Here is a 21,884-nt window from a genome sequence, read left to right on the forward strand (position 1 = left end):
TAGATAACGTCATACAGTCCTCCCCCTGTAGATAACGCTATACAGCCCTCCCCCTGTAGATAACGCTATACAACTCTCCCCCTGTAGATAACGCCATACAGCCCTCCCCCTGTAGATAACGCTATACAGCCCTCCCCCTGTAGATAACGCTATACAACTCTCCCCCTGTAGATAACGCCATACAGCCCTCCCCCTGTAGATAACGCCATACATCCCCCCTGTAGATAACGCCAGACAGCCCCCCTGTAGATAACGCCATACAGCCCCCCTGTAGATAACGCCATACAGCCCTCCCCTGTAGATAACGCCAGACACCCCCTGTAGATAACGCTATACACCCCCTGTAGATAACACCAGACAGCCCCCCTGTAGATAACGCCAGACAGCCCCCCTGTAGATAACGCCAGACAGCCCCCTGTAGATAACGCCAGACAGCCCCCCCTGTAGATAACGCCAGACAGCCCCCTGGAGATAACGCCAGACAGCCCCCCTGTAGATAACGCCAGACAGCCCCCCTGTAGATAATTCCAGACAGCCCCCCCTGTATATAGCACCAGACAGCCCCCTGTAGATACCGCCAGACAGCCCATAAATCACCCCTGTAGGTAACGCCATGCAGCCCCCAACAAAAAACGGCCTATAGTTTGTCCTACAAAAGACATGCATCCCCTATCCACGGGATAGGGGATACATGTGTGATCGCTGGCAGCGATAAGGAGAACGGGGGACCGAAAGTCCCCTGAAGTTCTCCATGACAAACCTTGGACTTCGGCGTCTGCGCAGTTCAATAAAAATAAAAGGCGCGCTGGTCACGCATGCGCACAAGCGCGACCGGTGCGCAAGTCACTTCTATGGAGCTGCAGACAGACCCCGGAAATCCGAGGTCTGTCATGGAGAACTTCGAGGGACTTTCGGTCTCCCGTTCTCCTTATCGCTGGGCGTCCCAGCGATCCCACATGTATCCTCTATCCTGTGGATAGAAGATGCATGTCTTTTGTAGGAACAACCCCTTCAGTGGCGTCGCGCTATAGCAGCCATAGCGGCTGCTAGCGGAGCCTCAGGCCTTGGGAGGGGTGGCCCGTGCCGGCGGGCGAAGCTGGCCCCCTGCCCTCTGATGTCCTCTTGATTTAGAAATCCTCTGGTTTTGAAAGATGCTGCTCTACTTAGTCTAGTTTCATATGCCTTGCTTAAAGTCAAAATCTTAGTTTACACTTTTTACGCTCTTCTATGTGTAAAGGGCGTCTCGGTATGCTGGTCATTAAAACTTTGTATTCCACATTTCCTTGTCCTACAAAACAAGCCTTTTGTGACAAACTACTTACATAATATTTGCTCATTCTCCCTCAGCGCCAGACTGGGGTTAATTGTGCCCACCAGAAGAAATGGTTCTGAAGTCTATATAAAACCTATGAGAGTCCATTTTTAGTTGTATTATCAATCTCATTGTATAGTTGAGCCACGCAGCCTTGTTTATCTGGCATTGCGATGCATCTGTCACCTTCTTGATATGGAGCTCCCATCTGGAAATATAATATCCAAATCTTTTGCTACCCTAAATGTAAATTAGACAACCCATTTTCCATGTGCTATAGAAGAATGAAAAATTCCCTTTAAAAAATAGGGCACTAAAATGTCCATGACTCTATCTGATTAGATCAACCTTTTAACGGTCAAACTATTTCCTTTTTGTATAGGGGCGTAGCTAAAGGCTCATGGGCCCTGGTGCAAGAATTCAGCTTGGGCTCCCCTACCCCTCCCCAACACCACAAGACCCCTGCCGTGCCTATGGCCAGCCGCCTTGCCCAACAGCCCCCCCAGTATAATTCCCCCCATAGCCGCCCCACACAGTATAATGCCCCCCGTAGCTGCCCCCATACAGTATAATGTTCCCCGTAGCTGCCCCCATACAATATAATGCTCCCCATAGCTGCCCCCATACAGTATAATGCTCCCCGTAGCTGCCCCCCACACAGTATAATGCTCCCATAGCTAACCCCCCACACAGTATAATGCCACCCATAGCAGACCCAATACAGTATAATGCCCCTCATAAATTCCCCCATACAGTATAATGCCCCCATAGCAGCCCCATACTGTATAATGCCCCTCAAAGCTGCCACCACACAGTATAATGCCCCCCATAAAGTATAATGTCCCCTATAAAGTATAATGCCCCCATAGCAGCCCCATACAGTATAATGCCTCCATAGCTGCCCCATACAGTATAATGTCCCCCATAAATGCCCCATGCAGTATAATGCCCCCATAGCAGCCCCATACAGTATAATGCCCCTCATAGCTGCCCCCACACAGTATAATGCCCTCCTTAGCTGCCCCACACAGTATAATGCCCCCATACAGTATAATGCCCCCATAGCAGCCCCATACAGTATAATGCCCCCTTTAGCTGCCCCCACACAGTATAAAGCCCCCATAGCTGTCTCCCTACCGTGTACTGCCCCCATAGCTGCCACCATATCAGCCCCCCAGACAGTATAATGCCCCCATAGCAGACCCCATACGGTACAATGTCTCTCCTAGCTGCCCAACACAGCATAATGGCCCATAGCAGCCCCATACAGTATAATGCCCCTCATAACTGCCACAATATCAGCCCCCCAGACAGTATAATGCCCCTCATAGATTCCACCATATCAGTCCCCCATACAGTATAATGCCCCTCATAGCTGCCACCAGGGGCGTAGCTAAAGGCTCATGGGCCCGGGTGCAAGAATTCAGCTTGGGCCCCCCTACCACTCCCCAACACCACCATCATCATTATCATCAGACCCCTGTGCGTGCCTATGCCCAGACGCTTTGCCCAACAGCCCCCATAGTATAATGCCCCCACAGAGTATAATGCTCCCATAGCTGCCCCCACACAGTATAATGCCCCCCCATAACAGCCCCATACGGTATAATGCTCCCCATATCAGCCCCCATACAGTATAATTCCCCCATATCAGCCCCCATTCAGTATAATTCCCCCATATCAGCCCCCATTCAGTATAATGCCCCCATCTTATCAGCCCCCATGCCATATCTGCCCCCATGCAGTATAATGCCCCCCACACAATATCAGCACCCCCCCCCCCATACAGTATAATGCCCCCATATGTGCATAATAAAAGAAATAGCATAATTACTTACCTATGCCCGTTCCCACGCCGGGTGCAGGATCCTTCGCCTCCTCCGGTCTGTGCTATGAGTGACTCGGAGCAGACAGGCGCGAAGATGTCGCTACATCCCGCCTGCCTGCGTCGAGCTGCTCAGGGCACAGTGAATGCTGGATCAAGGAGATGTCAGCTCCTTGCTCCAGGATTGAATGGAATCGGGACCTCGGTGAGTGACTCGCGACCCCCCGGAGGTCTTCACACGAATCCCCAGGGGGACGCGACCCACAGTGTAGGGATGTCACGATACCAAAATTTGGACTTTGATACCGATACTTCGTTTACAGTAATAAAAAAAAAAAGTTCTTTCGTTTTCTAATGTGAGGCACGAGGTGTGATGCTGAATTTTGAATGTGCCTCACGTTAATAGTAATTAATCCCGTCATGTTTCTCAGTCATAATGGGTTAATGTGTGAGGTACATGATGGGGTTAATTACTATTAATGTGAGGAACATGGAGGTTAAATTCTTCACACCTTGTGCCTCACAATAAGTGATAGAAAGCAGTTTATTTTATTTTTTTACAGCGCACACATCACAAATAATGCAAAAAAAAATCGTTGTGCAGGTTATTACGGCCGCGCCAATACCCAATATGTGTATATTTTATGTATTGAGAACTATTTTAATGTTTATAGTAAAAAAGGTGAATGTGTGTTTTTTTTATTTAACATTACTTTGTTTTTACTTTATTTTTAAACTTCAATGTATTGGCATATATCAGATATATGTCAGTACATTAACCTGTGGACAGATAGCACACAGGCAGTTGTTAGGACATACCTCAGTATGCCCTAACAGGAAATATGGTAAGACAGCCCTGGGGTCCTTCAATAGACCCCAGGGCTGTCTGCCCATATATGGTATGGCCCTCGATCGCGTCACAGGAATTCCCTGTGACACGATCCAGGGGCATCCCCCCTTCTCACTTTCCCCTGAATGCTGCAGTCGGCTTTGATCGCAGCATTCAGGAGAATAGCGGCGGAGATGAGAGGTTTCTCTGATCTCCGCCGTTATAGAGCGGGGCTGCGACTGTGTAATACAGTCATTGCCCCGCTCCTGACAACAAGTGCACGCGCGGTCAGCCTGAGGTGATGCGGCCGGCGCTGCACTAATGAGCGGCGGTTCAGGCATTGAGGACAGAACATGGGGGTGTTTTGCAGTGCACCCGCCATGTTCTGTCTTCAGTGCCGCAGATCATTAGTGCAGCGCTGGCCGCATCACATCATGCTGACGGCGCGCACATGTCAGGACTCAGGAGCGGGGCAATGGCTGTATTACACAGCCGCAGCCCCGCTCTCATAGTCATGTGTACTATACTGTATTGTGTTGTATTGTGAAGTTTGCGGTGGAGAGAGGAGGGGGGGCTGTGATTTAACGGCCCCCCCCCCCCTCCTCTCCACCGCAAACAGCACAATACATTACAAGGCATCACAACACATTACATCACAATACATTACAACACAACACAGACTGCAGCTCACCTGGAGTCCTCGGCACCGACTCTTCCACTCCACTGTCCGGAAGACGTGTCACGTGACAACACGGTCACATGGTACACTAAGTGTACCATGTGACCGTAACCAGGAAGTGCCGGCTTTACGGCACAGAAGATTTTTTTTGGAAGCATACAGTATGGCAACGGGGGCCCGTGGGCCCCCCCAGGCTTAGGGGCCCGGTCGCAAGTGCGACCGCTGCGACCCCTATAGCTACGCCACTGGCTGCCACCATATCAGCCCCCCTCCTTATACAGTATAATTCCTCCATATGTGCATAATAGAAAAATAATAAAGTTACTTACTCTTCCGCACCGGCTCTTCCACAGTGGCTGGAACGCCACCTCACGTGACGTCACGGTCACATGGTACACTGAGTGTACCATGTGATTGTAACGTCTAAACAAACCATGCCCGTAACCAGGAAGTTCCGGCATCAAGGCACATACAAAATTTGTTTTAGTACGCTGCGTGGCAACGGGGGCCCCGCGGGCCCCCCAGGCTTGGAGGCCCGGTCGCAACTGCGACCGCTGCGACCCCCTATAGCTACGCCACTGTTTCTGGATAATGCTTATATTGTAAGGGAATGAGCGGTTTGAACGTGGATACCCTGCGTCCACCAGAGGAAATGATTCAAAGGACTCACCCATCTGTAAATAACCTCTGCACGTCCATTTCTGCTGTTATCAGTACACATTCTAATAATGTCTAATATGTCATTTATAAATGAACCCATAAAAAAAAGATCTAGTGGTTAGTACTTGGCTCCAAAGTCAGCTCCACATGGGGTTATCTTTTTGATAAAACATTGAAGCCTTATTGTAGTAGGGGTCTAATATTGTGCCAGGTTTCCGGACTACCAGAGGATCCTGCATTGCATTGGGGGGACTGTCTGAGTTGCCATTTCTTGGGCTTGATGGATACAATATAATGAACACAGTCCACTCCAATGCTTTAATATATCCGACCTTAACTAGCTTTAAAATGAACCCTTGTTGCCTTAAAATCATTTATATTTGTGTAATAAACACATTTCTTTAAAAGATGCTTTCCTTTAAATACGTAGAACTTGGAACAATTTATAATAATCCCTATTCATTGATCAAACTGGTTCAGGCTAGTATATACATATATTCACACATAAACAAGTACGTGCTTATGGCTATGCTGCAGTTTAACTTTGTAATCCCTATGACGTGTTTGGATTCTGATTTGCTGCACCCAGGATGCTCCACTAATTGTCCACAGTGTTGCTGAGCACCGCACTACGCCGCAATGGGCCACTCCATGCCGTTTTATTTATTACCTGCCACAGTGCACCCAGATGTTACTATGCAGAAACAATTGTAAGAGCTCATCATTCATACTGGTACAGGATCAGATTCACCACTATACTTCAATAACTGAATGACTTTGCACTTATAATAGTCTACCTTTAGCTAAAAACACAAACCTATGATGTAATCAACAAGATGCAGCAGGGCTAAGGTGGGCAATGCAGCATAGTTGAATTTGTCATTTAACTTAAGTCATCTTGATAATACAGCATGTTATCAATGCTTTTCAATAGGACTGTAGGTGAACTGGATTACCACAAATTCAGCTATACTACTACATAGTTCCATAGTTAGTACAGTAGAAAAAAGACACATGTCCATCAAGTTCAACCAAGGGATGGCAAAAGGAAAGATAACATTTTCTACGCATTCCCATAAGAGCTGATATTTTTTCGTTCTAAGAAATGATCTAGGCCTTTTTTAAAGCCTTCTACAGTCCCTGCTGTGACCAGCTCCTGCGGTAGACTATTCAATAGATTCACAGTTCTCACAGTAAAGAAGGCTTGTCGCCTCTGCAGGTTGAACCTTTTTTTCTCCAGACGGAGGGAGTGCCCCTTGTTTTTGAGGGGTTTTACATGGAACAGGATTTCCCCATATTTCTTGTATGTGCCATTAATATATTTATATAAGTTAATCATGTCCCCCCTTAGTCATCTCTTTTCAAGGCTAAATAGGTTTAGTTGTTTTAATCTTTCCTCATAACTTAGATTCTCCATGCCCCTTATTAGCTTCGTTGCTCTTCTTTTTATTTTTTCCAACTCCAGGGCATCCTTTCTATGAACTGGAGCCCAGAACTGAACTGCATATTCTAGATGAGGCCTCACTAATGCTTTGTAAAGTGGTAATATTACATCCCTGTCCCGCGAGTCCATAGCTCTTTTAATACAAGACAATATCCTGCTGACCTTTGAAGCAGCTGATTGACATTGCATGCTGTTATTTAGTTTATGATCTACAAGTACACCCAGATCCTTCTCAACAAGTGACTCCCCCAGTGTAGCTCCCCCTAGGACATATGATGCATGCAGGTTGTTGGTACCCAGATGCATAACTTTACCTTTATCTGCATTAAACCTCATTTGCCAAGTGGAGGCCCAAACACTCAGTGCTGAACTGGTCTTGTTGATATATATGAGACGTATGGATAATACCTCTGGTCTTCCAGCTTGTTAAATTGAGGACAGGAATGGCCAATTCTAAAATGTTAATAGGGGTGTACGATTTAGGGAGTGAAATTTGGTCAATTGATTCCCTTTGTAGGTAAGACCAGCATGCTAGAGCAGCAGTTGTGGGTGTGGAGATACGGGGAGGAGGGGAGACATTCCAGAATTCAAGAAAAAGGATTGCTTTCATATTAGAGGGGAAAATGTAGAGAGATTCGATTTGAACCCAATGTTTAGAGGGGTTCACTTGCCAACCTGGACTTAAAAGTTCCACCAATGTGGCTACATAATATTCATACGTGTTAGGGATCCACAATCCTCCCAAACTTTTATCTCTAGTTAGTATATGGGAAGCAACTCTTGGTTTACGATAGGACCATATAAACCCCATGAGAACCTTTTGGAGGCGTTGGAAAAATGTCTTCGGAATAGCAATTGGGACTGTTCTAAATAGATATAAGATCTTTGGTAGCAATAACATTTTGAATGTGGCAACTCTACCCACCCATTATTCCTCAAATTAATGTAGCCTAGTAGTTTCTGATTGAATGACTGTTAAGAGGGGTTCATAATTAGCTCAGTATAAAGATTTATGTAGAGGTGTCAGAGTGATACCCAGGTACTGAATACCTCCTTCCTGACAGTCAAAGCTATATCTGTTTATGAGAAGATGAAGCGTCGAGGTGGAAAGATTCAGCAGGAGTATTTGAGACTTTTGGGTATTAAGTTTGTGTAAAGAAATCTGGCCAAAGGCTTGAATATATTCCAGAGCAGATTGCAGAGAGTCCTCTGGGGATGATAGTGAGAGTATAATGTCATCCGCATACAGTGAAATGGTATGGGTTATATTGCCTATTTGTATCCCGTAAAAATTATCATGTATTCTTGAAAGTTCTGCTAACGGTTCCATGGATAAAATAAACACTAGGGGGAGAGTGGGCAGCCTTGCCGAGTGCCGTTAGTGATTCGAAAACTATCTGATAACACACCTTTAGTATAGACCTTAGCTGAAGGGGTTAAATATAGTGTCTTAATAACTTTAAAGTGTAGCTAAACGTTTGACAAACTTCTGACATATCATGGAGACATTATTAATAAAATATAGTAAGGATGCACTCCTAATAGTTGGTGCTATTAATAGGTTTGGGTTGTACCCCAATTGTAAAGATAAAGAAACCTATAAGCACTCCAAATGATTGTGTAGATTTCCAAAGGCAATTAGAATTTTTTATTTTTTATTTTTTGTTCATACCAAAAGGTATAGTGTGCACAGAAGAACAGAAATTGAATGCAAGCGATAGAAATTATAGGACGTTTCGGCCCAACCAGGGCCTTTCTCACATTCACTGCAACTATATATAATCAAGAAGGAAGGTGTGGGATCTGAATAGCGTCTGTATATGAATCTGCATATGATCAAGGATAAGGATATAATAGGCGTCTGCTAGACGCTCCAAAGTCTGGCAGACGCCTATTATATCCTTATCCTTGATCATATGCAGATTCATATACAGACGCTATTCAGATCCCACACCTTCCTTCTTGATTATATACAGTTGCAGCGAATGTGAGAAAGGCCCTGGTTGGGCCGAAACGTCCTATAATTTCTATCGCTTGCATTCAATTTCTGTTCTTCTGTGCACACTATACCTTTTGGTATGAACAAAAAATAAAAAATAAAAAATTCTAATTGCCTTTGGAAATCTACACAATCATTTGGAGTGCTTATAGGTTTCTTTATCTTTATATCATGGAGACATGTCAGAAGTTTGGATTGGTGGGGGTCCGAGCACTGAGACCCCCGCCAATCTCTAGAACGAAGCAGCTGAAGTGCTCGCATGAGCGCTCAGCTGCTTCGTGTGTGTTCGGCTATTTCCGGAATTAAATGTATCGGTGTACGGACTCAATAGAAAGTCTATGAGCCCGTACACCGATACATCGGCTTTCTGGAAAAAGCAGAACAGAAACGAAGCAGCTGAGCGCTCACATGAGTGCTTCAGCTGCTTAGTTCTAGCGATTGGTGGGGTTCTCCGTGCTCGGACCCCCACCAATCCAAACTTCTGACATGTCACATGTCACTTCTTGTCTGCCCTTCACAAATCCTACCTGATTTTCTCCAATTCACGAGGGAAAGATGTTCATTTAGAGGAGAGGAGTAATTCTTTATCAGCAAGAAACATGTCAATGCGGGAATAGCTATTGTGGGTTTGAGTGTAGAAAGAATAGTCCCTCTCTGCACTATGTTGAGCACGCCATACATCATATAAGTCATATTTCCAGAATAAATTCCCCAACTGGGTTTGTTGTTGGCGGGAGGGATTCGTAGTATCTAGGGAGGCATCAATTATAGAATTGAAATCTCCACAAATTACTATTCTGTCTTGTCTAAGTTTGTGAACTTTATAGCCACCAGAACACCTCTTGACTTAGTCGTAAAGTGGGATTGGTATATGTGAGGAAATAAATTGTGATTAATTCGAGCGGCATCTTTTTGTAAAAGGTGTCTTTCTTGAGCACATAGAACATCGCATGCCGAGGATTTGGCTTCTATCCACATATGCGCATTGTGCGGGCTGTTAAGGCCATTAACATTCAAGTATGCTATTGTGATAACCATTGTATAAGAAGAAGGTGTGCTCATGGCTGCAAAACATTAAAATAAACATTACACGTCTGTGTCATAAAATGACCAAAAATAAAGTGGATTAAGGCGAGGCAGTCCTGGCTGATATTAGGCCGGTTTTCTATGACTCTGCTAGCTAAGAAATAAAAAAAGTAAAACAGCAAACAATCAAAATGAGACACCATGGTTTCCCTAGGAGACGGAAAACAAGAACAGTGAGGTCTGTTCAACAGATGGGGGGGGGACGGGGGACAGTCAGCTTGATGTTGAGCCAAGGTAGTCACTTCTGCACCAAGAGGATCTGCATGTGTAGCCTCATGTGAATCAAGATGAGATGCAAATTACGTACTCCAGTTACGTGTAAGGGACAGTAGGAAGCTGTATAGGTATGTCTTGTCAACGCTTTTGTGGTTTACGGTGAACTACAACTTGCCAATCATCGTGCAGTCGATGAGGGTTGGTATTAGGAGGTTTTTCTGGGGTAGTCACTGTTATATCCCACTGTCTCAGGAGAGCCACGCCGTCCGAAAGGGTCTGGACAATGTGAAGAGAATTGTTGCGGTGAATAATTAGGCGAACTGGAAAACCACAGTGGTACAAAATCTTGCGGTCATGTAAGGCCAGTGTGACAGGGGCCAGTTGTCTACACAATTGCAGTGCAACAGCAGATAGGTCCGTGAAGATGGACAGCATTTTATATTAAGAAGGAATAGCGTATTTTTTCCTAGTAGATGTCATCAATAGCTCTAAAATGCGGTAAAAATGGACGCGGGCTAGGACGTCGCGTTGCACATCTTCTGCTAGATATTTTGGTCTCGGGACTCTATGCACTCTGTCAATGATAATGTCTCTCGGGGTGCATCGAGGTAGCATAGTTTTGATAAAGCGTTGTACATAGTTGGTCAAGTCCTGCTCCGCAACATTTTCCGGGATCCCCCCGAAATTTGACATTATTCCGGCGAGACCTATCCTCCAGGTCCGCCATTTTAACTTTAACCTTATAAACCCCATGCTCCAAGTCATTATGAGCGTCAATTAGTTCGTTATGAGAAGTAACGAATTCGCTGATTTTGGATTCTACATGTTGCACTCTATGCTCTACTTCCTGCACTGCCATAGGCATGGGGTGAAGTAATTTAGCAAAGCCTGAATGTAAAGAAGTGCTGAGAGCTTGAAGCATGGTCTTCATGGTAAGCTCAGTGACTGGTTTAATGGAAGAGGGCAGATCTCCCAAAATGTCACCATAATTAAAGGATAGGGGGTCATGGGGTACATCTTCCCCTACCTTGTCTTTTGGCAAATCCAGAGAAAGCAGTCTCTGTCTCTGCTTTGTTGGGCTTTTGGATTCAGAGATGATGGAGAGGAAGGAGCGGAGCCGTGTGCAGAGTAAAAAAGTTGGCGCCCATGGCTAGCGGAAGTTGGATTTTCGGCGTCGTGTTAGCAGCTTTCAACGGAGTCGTTGCAGGTGGTCGAAAGGCAGGAGAGCTAAAGCCGGTACTGGGCTTCTTCTCTTTTGCGTATCCGCTTCAGTCGTGTGCCGGGCGGTGAATGCGGAGGCGGTTCAGAGGTGAGAGATCCGGTCTGGGAACAGGCATCTCTGCCATCATGTCCTCCGTCAGCATGTCGAGAAAGGTAGAAATCAGTGAGCCGGGTGGGTCTCACCACTGGCTTGCGGCGTCTGGGCATCTCGGTGGATATAGCTTTCAGAGGAGGGTAAACTGCTGCAGATCGGTGCAGTATTTGAGGCATACGTCGCTTAATTAGCTAGGATGGTGCAGGAGCCGAGCTGTCAAGTGGCCATCAGGTTCAGCAGCCAAGCCACGCTCCTGACAGGCAGTTTCTCAATGTTCCTACCCAAGTACCCCTACAGAACATCAAAGTACCCTCGAGGCTATGATCATAGAACAATGTGCACATTCCCTAGAGACTTGGTGTGTACTCCCTTGAATACACGTACCACAGGTTGAGAATCTAGATGTTTTCAATCTTGAACTAAGTAGGGTCACTAACATAGAGTGAGTACAATATATAGCAAGAGAGCAGCAGATAATGCAGTTAGAATCAAATCATATTTCCATTTGAATTCCCTATCTTTTATAAAGTTTCATAAGTCAAGGATCTAAAAATCGAAAATTATTAAGCACTTTAACCTCAAAGATACGCCATATTTAAAGAGCCACTGTTTTTTCAGGTTTTTTTTCTTCATTTTTAACTAGAATCATTGTTAGTTTTTTGGTATATATTATTCATTTATATAAATTATGTATGTAAATTATTTTTTGGTCTGGTTGAGTTAATTTTTCAAACATGCTAATTAGGTATAAACAAGTCTAATAGGTTTGCTTACCTCTGAATGGGTCTCTAGGGTGGGGATTGTAGACTTGTTCAGTGAGAACTTTCACCAATCATGTTCACTGCTGCTAAAAAGGTCACATGTTGGTGTCAGCATGTAATGTAGGAAGGCTGGAAAGGGAAGGGGCTCATAATAAATCTTTATAAGCAGCCATTTTGAATAAGAAATACAGATAAAATTCAGGGGGATCCCTAAGTAAGTAATCTTAAGAAAATTACCCTTTTGACAGCAATTTATTTGTTACATTATTTAAAAATAATTTGAGCAAAAACAGAATTTTTATTAGGGTGTTTTCACATATGTGAACACACCCTTACAGAAACATAATTTACATGTTCAGGATTAGACATGGATTTCGGTCCAGATCCTGTGCTGTTTCAAATTCGCAAACATTCCACATCTAATGCATGTGAATGGATTTTTTGTAAACCTGATCACATGCAGCGTAAAAAAAATCAGCACAGAATGTTGTCTGTGCTACACAGAAAAAAAAAAAAATCGACAAGAATAAGTAGTATGCTACTTATTCCCATGAATATAACATGGAAAAAATGGTGGATTAGCCCCATTGGATGGGGTTAATCCTTGTGTGGATCCCGGCATATGGAACTGCACATCTGTGTCAGAAATCTGAGTGTCAGCCTCGGATTTCTGACACAAATCCTGTAGTAAATACATGTGTGAATGGGGCCTTGAAATTTAGGTTTACATTTTTTTTATTTAAATATATATTTTTTATTTTTAGTACGGTATTTTTTCATATTTAACCCACTTGAGTGTTTTAGGTCATCAAACTACTTTTAATATTAGACAAAGATAACCCAAGTAAACACAAAATGCTGATATTAAATGATGATTTCATTTACTGAAGGAAAAAAGTTGTTCAGCTCTAACTGGCTCTACAGCAAAATGTAAATGCCCCCATAGCTATTAAATCAGCCAACTAACAAATTTCAATTGACAATTGAGTTTAATTTCACTAGCCACACCCAGGACGTGTAGAATCTAAAAATCACTTAAATAAAACCTGTCAGGCAATGTGAAACGGGCTAGAAGGTCTCAAAAAGCAGCACATGATGCCACGTTGTAAAAAGATACAAATACAGATGAGAAACAAAGTAATTCAAACCTACCAGTCTGGAATGGCTTACAAAGGGATTTGCTAAGGCTCTAGGACTGCAACGAACAGTGAGAGCCATTATCCACAAATGGAGAAAAAGGAAGAATGTGAACCTTCCTAGGAGTGTCTGGCCTACCAAAATTCCACCAAGAGCGCATCAATGACTCATCCAGGAGGTCACAATAGAGCCCAGACTGACATCTAAAGAACTGCAGGCCTCATTTGTCTTAGTTTAGGTCAATGTATACGATTCAACAATAAGAAAGACACTCGGCAAAAATGCCATTCATGGGAGAGTTTCAAGGTGCACTTCCTTGCTGACAAAAGAGAACACCAAGGCTCATCCCGCATTTTCCAAAAGAAACCCAGATGACCCCAAGACTTTTGGCATAGTATTCTGTGGACTGATGAGTCAAAGGTGGGACATTTTAGAAAACATGGGTTTTGTAACATCTGACGTAAAGCGAACACCGCATTCTACCATATGAACATTGTACCAACAGTCAAACATGGTGGTGGTAGTGTGATGGTCTGGGGCTGCTATTCTTCTGCAGAAACTGGCCGACTTGATGTGAAAGACTCATTACAAGTTATCGCAAACGTTTGATTGTAGTTGTTACTGCCGAGAGTGGCAAAACCAGTTATTAGGGTTAATGGGGGCAATTACTTTTTCACATGGGTGTAATAGGTTTGGAATAAATATTTATTCTCAATAAATGGAATAAATGTCTTTATCTTATATTAAAATTTGTAGAATTATCTGAAACATTTAGATGCGACAAATTTGCAAAAATAGAAGAAATCGGGTAAGGGGCTAATACGTACTTTATACTTTAAATTTGCTGACTAGTAATTTATTTATATATTTAAATTTATTCACTCCCTATGTAGAAAATAAATAGCATCTTGTCAGTATAGAGCAATACTGTGCTGCATTTACTTGAGAAATATTGAGTAGGATATCCAGTAAAGTGCAGACCAGCCACAGTGTTATAGGTTACAGCCCATATAACTTGTGATTTAATGTGAGTGTAACGTCGTATCTCTTCTCAATCTTATCACATAAAAGTACGTTCAATGAAGCCATAAGCAACCAAGCAATAATGTGTCAGCACATGTTTAAATGGCCCGGCATTAACCTGTATGCAGCTAAAGTAGGAAGCGAAAATACATTGCTTATTCAATGAAATACAACGCTACAGGTACAGACCCGGCAGAAGAGCTGCCACCCACTACTACATCCAACTACACCCATGGGGCATTTTCATCTAAGCGTGTAATTGACACATTTTATTATTGAACTTTAATATAAGATGTCAGCATATATTAGTGTAACCATCACTGGTAGATCAACAAACTGTACAATATATTGCAAAAATGCAGCCGTTCTCTTTTACCTGTGACATTACGTGTCTTTCAATATGATTACAGTTTTTCCACTTTTGACTATGTCTTTAACACTCACACACCCCCACCCCCATACCCACCCCAAAACACACCACAACACCTAGATTAAAAGCTTATGACCGTCAAATGTTATTTTTTTAATGTGTCACAAGATTTGAAAAATACCTCTGCAAATAAGTCCTGACACTGGATTGTAAGTTTAGACGGCAGTAAACAAAGATCCCTGAAGAACATTATGCCAAAAATCATCAGGTATCTTTTTTTTTTATAAAATCAATGTTTTGCTGTAGGTTCTGTGTTGGAGGCCTGAAGCAAACCATGTCTGGATGTGTACACCTTTGAAAGGCATTTTTCTTTTTAAATAAAAAGGTCAATCAGGGTGATTGGTGCAACTTTAGAAATAATTTTTATTAAAAATTATTTTTTACTTTTTGAGATACAGCTGCTCTGTATACAGAGCAGCTGTATCTAGCGCTAAATCCTGTTCTCCACAGGTCCACCGGACTGACAGGTTCAGATATAGATATGTCCGGGAGGTAAAGAAAAAGATCGGCACTGCTATGGCTCTTGGAGTACTATAAGTGTATGTGCACAGGACCTCTTTTCAGACGTAATGGAGGCGTTTTACGCCTCGAATTACGCCTGAAAAGACAGCTCCAATACGTCGGCAAACATCTGCCCATTGCTTGCAATGGGTCTTACGATGTTCTGTGCAGACGAGGTGTCATTTTACGCGTCGCTGTCAAAAGACGGCGCATAAAATTACCACCGCGTCAAAGAAGTGCAGGACACTTCTTGGGACGTAATTGGAGCCGTTTTTCAGTGACTCCAATGAAAACCAGCTCCAATTACGTTAATAAAAGACGCTACTTGTAAATGCGTGCACTTGTAATTTCAGACGTATTTGGCGTTCAGTTCAATTCAAAACTGGTGGTGCTTAGTGGTTGGAAGATTAAGTAATGGCACAATAATATTTGTAGAAAAATTCCACGGCACTCACAATTTATTGTGGCAGACAGATAAAAGCAGTATGGATGTGCAGCTCAAGCATCCATCCGTTTAGCATGTTCCAAAAAGTTAGTTGGTCCAAGATACAGCTGCTCTGTATTCTCTATAACTTAAAGTGATAGATTACAGGTGGATCCTGCTTGTCAGAGACACGCAGGACCCACTGGCACTGAACCTGTCAGTCCCGTAGACCTGAGGGGAACGAGATTTAGCGCTCGATACAGCTGCTCTGTATACAGAGCAGCTGTATCTCAAAAAGTAAAAAATGATTTCTAAAGTTGCACCAATCACCCTGATTGACCTTTTTATAAAAAAAAAAAAAATGCCTTTCAAAGGTGTACATAGCCTTTAAGTGTCATCACATCCAGACGCTATGCTATGGTAGGATCGGATTTTAATGACTTTCGATATGAGGTGAATCCTGTTTGTCAAAGACACGCAGAAACTGCTCTCAACCGAGCTGTCAGTTCAGCTGAACTGATGTAATCGGCTGAGAGAGAACGATACAGCTTCTATGTATGCAGGACAAAGTGCCGTGGAATTTTTCTACCAATATTTTATATATATATATATATATATATATATATATATATATATATAGATTTTTATATGGAGAAAAATGTGATTAATTAAGCATTATAATTGTGGAATATATTTTAAGTCAGAACATTATTTTCCAGGCACCGGATGTCATTGTGCAGTATGCTATGTATGGAGCCAGAAGCAGTTGGCTCCGTACATTGTTTAGCGGCCGTTCTGCCAAACTGCAGCTCCGCTCCTATTCATTTGAAGTACTGCAACTCGGCCGCTATTCCATGACTGGAGCCATCTGCTTCTGACATGGACGTCGGACCTGCACCGATCATACACTGAAGACCTATCCGGTGGATAGGTCATCAGTTGTCTGGTAGTGGACAACCCCTTTAAGTATAAAAAAAAATTCTCATGGTTAACAGTATTTTTATTTCCTTGACACAGGCAAAATCTGTATTGGCGAAAGTGGGCTATCCTGAGTTTATAATGAATGAAACCTACATAAATGAAGACATTAAAACAGTAAGTAAAATGCTGACATTTATCGTTTTCAAATCAGTTTCTCTGGTCTTATTACAGCTTGTCTGGCTCGTTTTAGCGTGTACTATGGTTTTGGAAAATACTTATTTTATTTTATTAAACAAATATACTAAGGGGATATTCCTATGATAGACATTTATAGTATACTGTATCTATAGGATATGTCATAAATGTCTAATAAATTGTGACCCTACTGCTGGGACCCCTATCTACTGGTATAACATGGGTCCTGTGCTTGGGTGCAACTCCTTTCATGATAGTCTGGTCAGCTGCTAATGCAAAAGTGGGACACGTGATCCTCACTCTACCAATAAGAAGACTTTTATAGCTTATCCTATGGCTGGACTATGTATATACTATAAATGTCTAGCATCGGAATATCCCTTTAATTTGAGTCATATTTTTAAAGTTGAATAGATTAATTTAACATTTTACACTCTTGAGGAAATAGTGGATTGAAATAAATATAATGTATAGGGAAAGATGTGAAAATATGATGCTGTTAATAATTTCAGTGCCTGACATTATGCAATGTCAAATACTTTTGTGTCAAAAAAGACAAAAGTATAGAAGGTATGATACCTTTATTGTCTAACCATAAAAGTTCTATATGCAGCTTTCAGAGCACACAGGCTCCTTCTTCAGGCAAGTTTACAAATGAATGACTGAGAAATAAAAGAGCACAACATTTAAGATGTTACACAAAGACAATTAGTACATGAGGTGATACATCAGTAAGATAAGCCGGGGCAATAAAACTGAGGTTATAGGGGTGATGACTTAGGAGTTAAGGCATCTGGAGTCAGTCTAAAGGGGGTGTGACGTGTGTCCATGTAGTGGCTCATAAATCCTGCTGTAAGGCTTTATTCAGACGAACGGGAAAAACGTCCGTGCAACGCGCGTGATTTGCACGCGCGTTGCACGGACCTATATGTGTCTATGGCGCCGTGCTGACATGTTCGTGATTTTTCCTCAGCGTGAGTCCGCTGAAAAAAAGTCACGACATGTCCGTTCTTTCGGCGTTTTGCGCGCATCACGCACCCATTGAAGTCAATGGGTGCGTGAAAACCACGTATGCCACACGGAAGCACTTGCGTGCGAACTGCGTGATTCGCGCAAGAGCTGTCAAAAGGATGAATGTAAACAGAAAAGCACCACGTGCTTTTCTGTTTACAAACATCCAAACGGAGTGTCTTTGAGATGAGCGAACCCGGACAACCGAACCGAACTTCACCGGGTTCGGCCGAACTCGTTTTGACCGAACCCGGCAAAAAAATTATCGGTACGCGACGTCAGGAGATAGTCACTGTCCATGGTGCAGAAAGAGTTAAACTGTTTCAGCACCATGGACAGTGACTTCCGATCCCAATAAACATGAACCTGTAAAAATAAACGAAGTTCTGACTTACCGATAACTCCCGGCGTCTTCCTCCAGTCTGACCTCCCGGGATGACAATTCAGGCCAAGTGACAGCTCCAGCCAATCACAGGCCAAGCACAGGCTGCAGCGGTCACATGGACTGGCGCGTCATCCAGGGAGGTGGGGCCCGATGTCGAGAGGCGCGTCACCAAGGACGCGTCACCAAGGCAACGACCGGGAAGTTCTCGGTAAGTACGAACTTTTTCTTTTTTTCAACAGGTTTTTCGATATTGTGTTCGGCATTCACTGTCGAGGGTGCTGAAAGAGTTTGCTCTTTCAGCACCTTGGACAGTGACGGGCGTCGACTAGCCTCATCTCTATGATGGCGGCTGCGCGAAAATCACGCAGCCGCGCATCAGACACGGATGACACACGCAGCTGTCAAATGGTTTTTGCGCGCGCAAAACGCCGCGTTGTTTGCGCGCGCAAAAACGCAACGCTCGTGTGAATCCAGCCTTACAAAGAGCACTTCCACACCCTTTATGAGGACCTGCATCTGTATACGGACAAATTTCAGGCCTTTTGTCAGATGTCTGTCACAACTTTTGATCGGCTGCTGGAGGAGCTGCGTTCCGGCCTAACCTTCAGAAATACGAACATGAGACGCAATATTTCTCCTGAGGAACGTCTCATCATCAACATGAGGTAAGAATACATACTGTCTGTCTGTGTTTAAAACTAATCTCCAGTGTGCTAGTGTAGAACTAAGATAAAAAAATTTCCGTGACGCGACGTCAGGAGATAGTCACTGTCCAGGGTGCTGAAAGAGTTAAACTGTTTCAGCACCCTGGACAGTGACTTCCGATCACAATATACATGAACGTGTAAAAAAAAAGAAGTTCTGACTTACCGATAACTGCCTGCTTCTTCCTCCAGTCTGACCTCCCGGGATGACAATTCAGTCCAAGTGACAGCTCCAGCCAATCACAGGCCAAGCACAGGCTGCAGCGGTCACATGGACTGCCGCGTCATCCAGGGAGGTGGGGCCGGATGTCAAGAGAGGCGCGTCACCAAGGACGCGTCACCAAGGCAACGGCCGGGAGGGAAGTTCTCGGTAAGTACGAACGTTTTTGTTTTTTTTAACAGGTTGCTCGATATTGTGATCGGAATTCACTGTTGAGGGTGCTGAAAGAGTTAACTGCCGATCAGTTAACTCTTTCAGCACCCTGGACAGTGACTGACGTCGACTAGCCTCATCATACACGGATGACACACGGAGCTGTCAAGTGGTTTTTGCGCACGCAAAACGCCGCGTTTTTGCGTCCGCAAAAACGCCACGTTCGTGTGAATCCAGCCTGAGATTGAGGCCTTGTGTCAATGACTGGAATTTTATCATCATCTTGAATTACCAAATTTTTCTTTCTCTGTTGTTTTTAAAATGACCCTTCAGAATTAGTACCTTGTACCTGACATTGAGCACCTCATAACATTTACGGCAGCTTGGACCAACTAACTTTTTGGAACATGCTATGCAAAATAGACTTTTTATTCAATTGGATGTTTTTGTTTTTTAATGTAAAATACTATACCTTTTATAGGCAGTGTGTATATATATGTGTACATATATATATATATATATATATATATATATATATATATACATATATATACCCACACACACACACACACACACACACACACACACACACACACACACACAAACACAATAAGTATTTGATCCCCTACCAACCATTAAGAGTTCAGCCTCCTCCAGACCAGTTTCACTCTCCAAATCAACTTGGTGCCTGCATTAAAGACAGCTGTCTTAAATGGTCACCTGTATAAAAGACTCCTGTCCACAGACTCAATTAATCAGTCTGACTCTAACCTCTACAACATGGGCAAGACCAAAGAGCTTTCTAAAGATGTCAGGGACAAGATCATAGACCTGCACAAGGCTGGAATGGGCTACAAAACCATAAGTAAGACACTGGGTGAGAAGGAGACAACTGTTGGTGCCATAGTAAGAAAATGGAAGACATACAAAATGACTGTCAATCGACATCGATCTGGGGCTCCATGCAAAATCTCACCTCGTGGGGTATCCTTGATCCTGAGGAAGGTGAGAGCTCAGCCGAAAACTACACGGCGGGAACTTGTTAATGATCTCAAGGCAGCTGGGACCACAGTCACCAAGAAAACCATTGGTAACACATTACGCCGTAATGGATTAAAATCCAGCAGTGCCCGCAAGGTTCCCCTGCTCAAGAAGGCACATGTATAGGCCCATCTGAAGTTTGCAAATGAACATATGGATGATTCTGAGAGTGATTGGGAGAAGGTGCTGTGGTCAGATGAGACTAAAATTGAGCTCTTTGGCATTAACTCAACTTGCCGTGTTTGGAGGAAGAAAAATGCTGCCTATGACCCAAAGAACACCGTCCCCACTGTCAAGCATGGAGGTGGAAACATTATGTTTTGGGGGTGTTTCTCTGCTAAGGGCACAGGACTACTTCACCGCATCAATGGGAGAATGGATGGAGCCATGTACCGTCAAATCCTGAGTGACAACCTCCTTCCCTCCACCAGGACATTAAAAATGGCTCGTGGCTTGGTCTTCCAGCACGACAATGACCCGAAACATACAGCCAAGGCAACAAAGGAGTGGTTCAAAAAGAAGCACATTAAGGTCATGGAGTGGCCTAGCCAGTCTCCAGACCTTAATCCCATCGAAAACTTATGGAAGGAGCTGAAGATCTGAGTTGCCAAGCGACAGCCTCGAAATCTTAATGATTTACAGATGATCTGCAAAGAGGAGTGGGCCAAAATTCCATCTAACATGTGTGCAAACCTCATCATCAACTACAAAAAATGTCTGACTGCTGTGCTTGCCAACAAGGGTTTTGCCACCAAGTATTAAGTCTTGTTTGCCAAAGGGATCAAATACTTATTTCTCTGTGCAAAATGCAAATAAATTTATATAATTTTGACAATGTGATTTTCTGGTTTTTTTTTTAAATATAATCTATCTCTCACTGGTAAAATTAACCTAGCCTAAAAATTCTAGACTGTTCATGTCTTTGACAGTGGGCAAACTTACAAAATCAGCAAGGGATCAAATACTTATTTCCTTCACTGTATGTATATATATATATATATATATATATATATATATATATATATATATATATATATATATATATATATATATATATATATATATATGTGTATATATATATATATATACATACTAGTCCTTTTCAATGAATTAGAATATCATCAAAAATGTTATTTATTTCAGTATTTCATTTCAAAAAGTCAAACTCTACAGTTATGACTACTCAGAAGGCTGGCGTACTGTGTGCTCTTCATAGGATTTGATGTCTATCCTCTGTTTGGGATGTATCCTATTTGTAATGTTCTTTTATTATGCGGACACATTTTCTCTGAATGTGTTGATAAATGTTTGTATTAAAACCAATAAAAAATGTTGAATTGGGGAAAAAAAAAAAGCCAAACTCATATATTATATAGATTCATTACACACAGAGTGATCTATTTCCAGCATTTTTTTCTTTCAATGTTGAAGATTATGGCTAACAGTTAATGAAAGCCCCAAATTTAGTCCCTCAGAGAATTAGAATATTGGGTAAAAGTTCAAGATTGCAGACTCATGGTGTCACACTCTAATCAGCTAATCAGTACAAAACACCTGCAAACGTTTCCAACATTCTGATTCAGTAGGTTACACAATCATGGGGAAGACTGCTG

At 43.0% G+C, this 21,884-nt stretch overlaps 1 protein-coding gene across 1 annotated transcript in view; it reads left to right on the forward strand.

Annotated features, from left to right (window-relative positions):
- The window catches only part of PHEX (phosphate regulating endopeptidase X-linked), a 239,938-nt gene that overhangs the window by 173,810 nt on the left and 44,244 nt on the right, over window positions 1-21,884 (forward strand). Inside the window, exon 13 of the mRNA XM_075850790.1 lies at window positions 16,659-16,736. Coding sequence (XP_075706905.1) covers window positions 16,659-16,736 — 78 coding nt within the window. The remainder of the gene's footprint in view (window positions 1-16,658; window positions 16,737-21,884) is intronic.

Source organism: Rhinoderma darwinii, chromosome 2, assembly GCF_050947455.1.
Source record: "Rhinoderma darwinii isolate aRhiDar2 chromosome 2, aRhiDar2.hap1, whole genome shotgun sequence".
Lineage (NCBI taxonomy): Eukaryota > Metazoa > Chordata > Amphibia > Anura > Rhinodermatidae > Rhinoderma > Rhinoderma darwinii.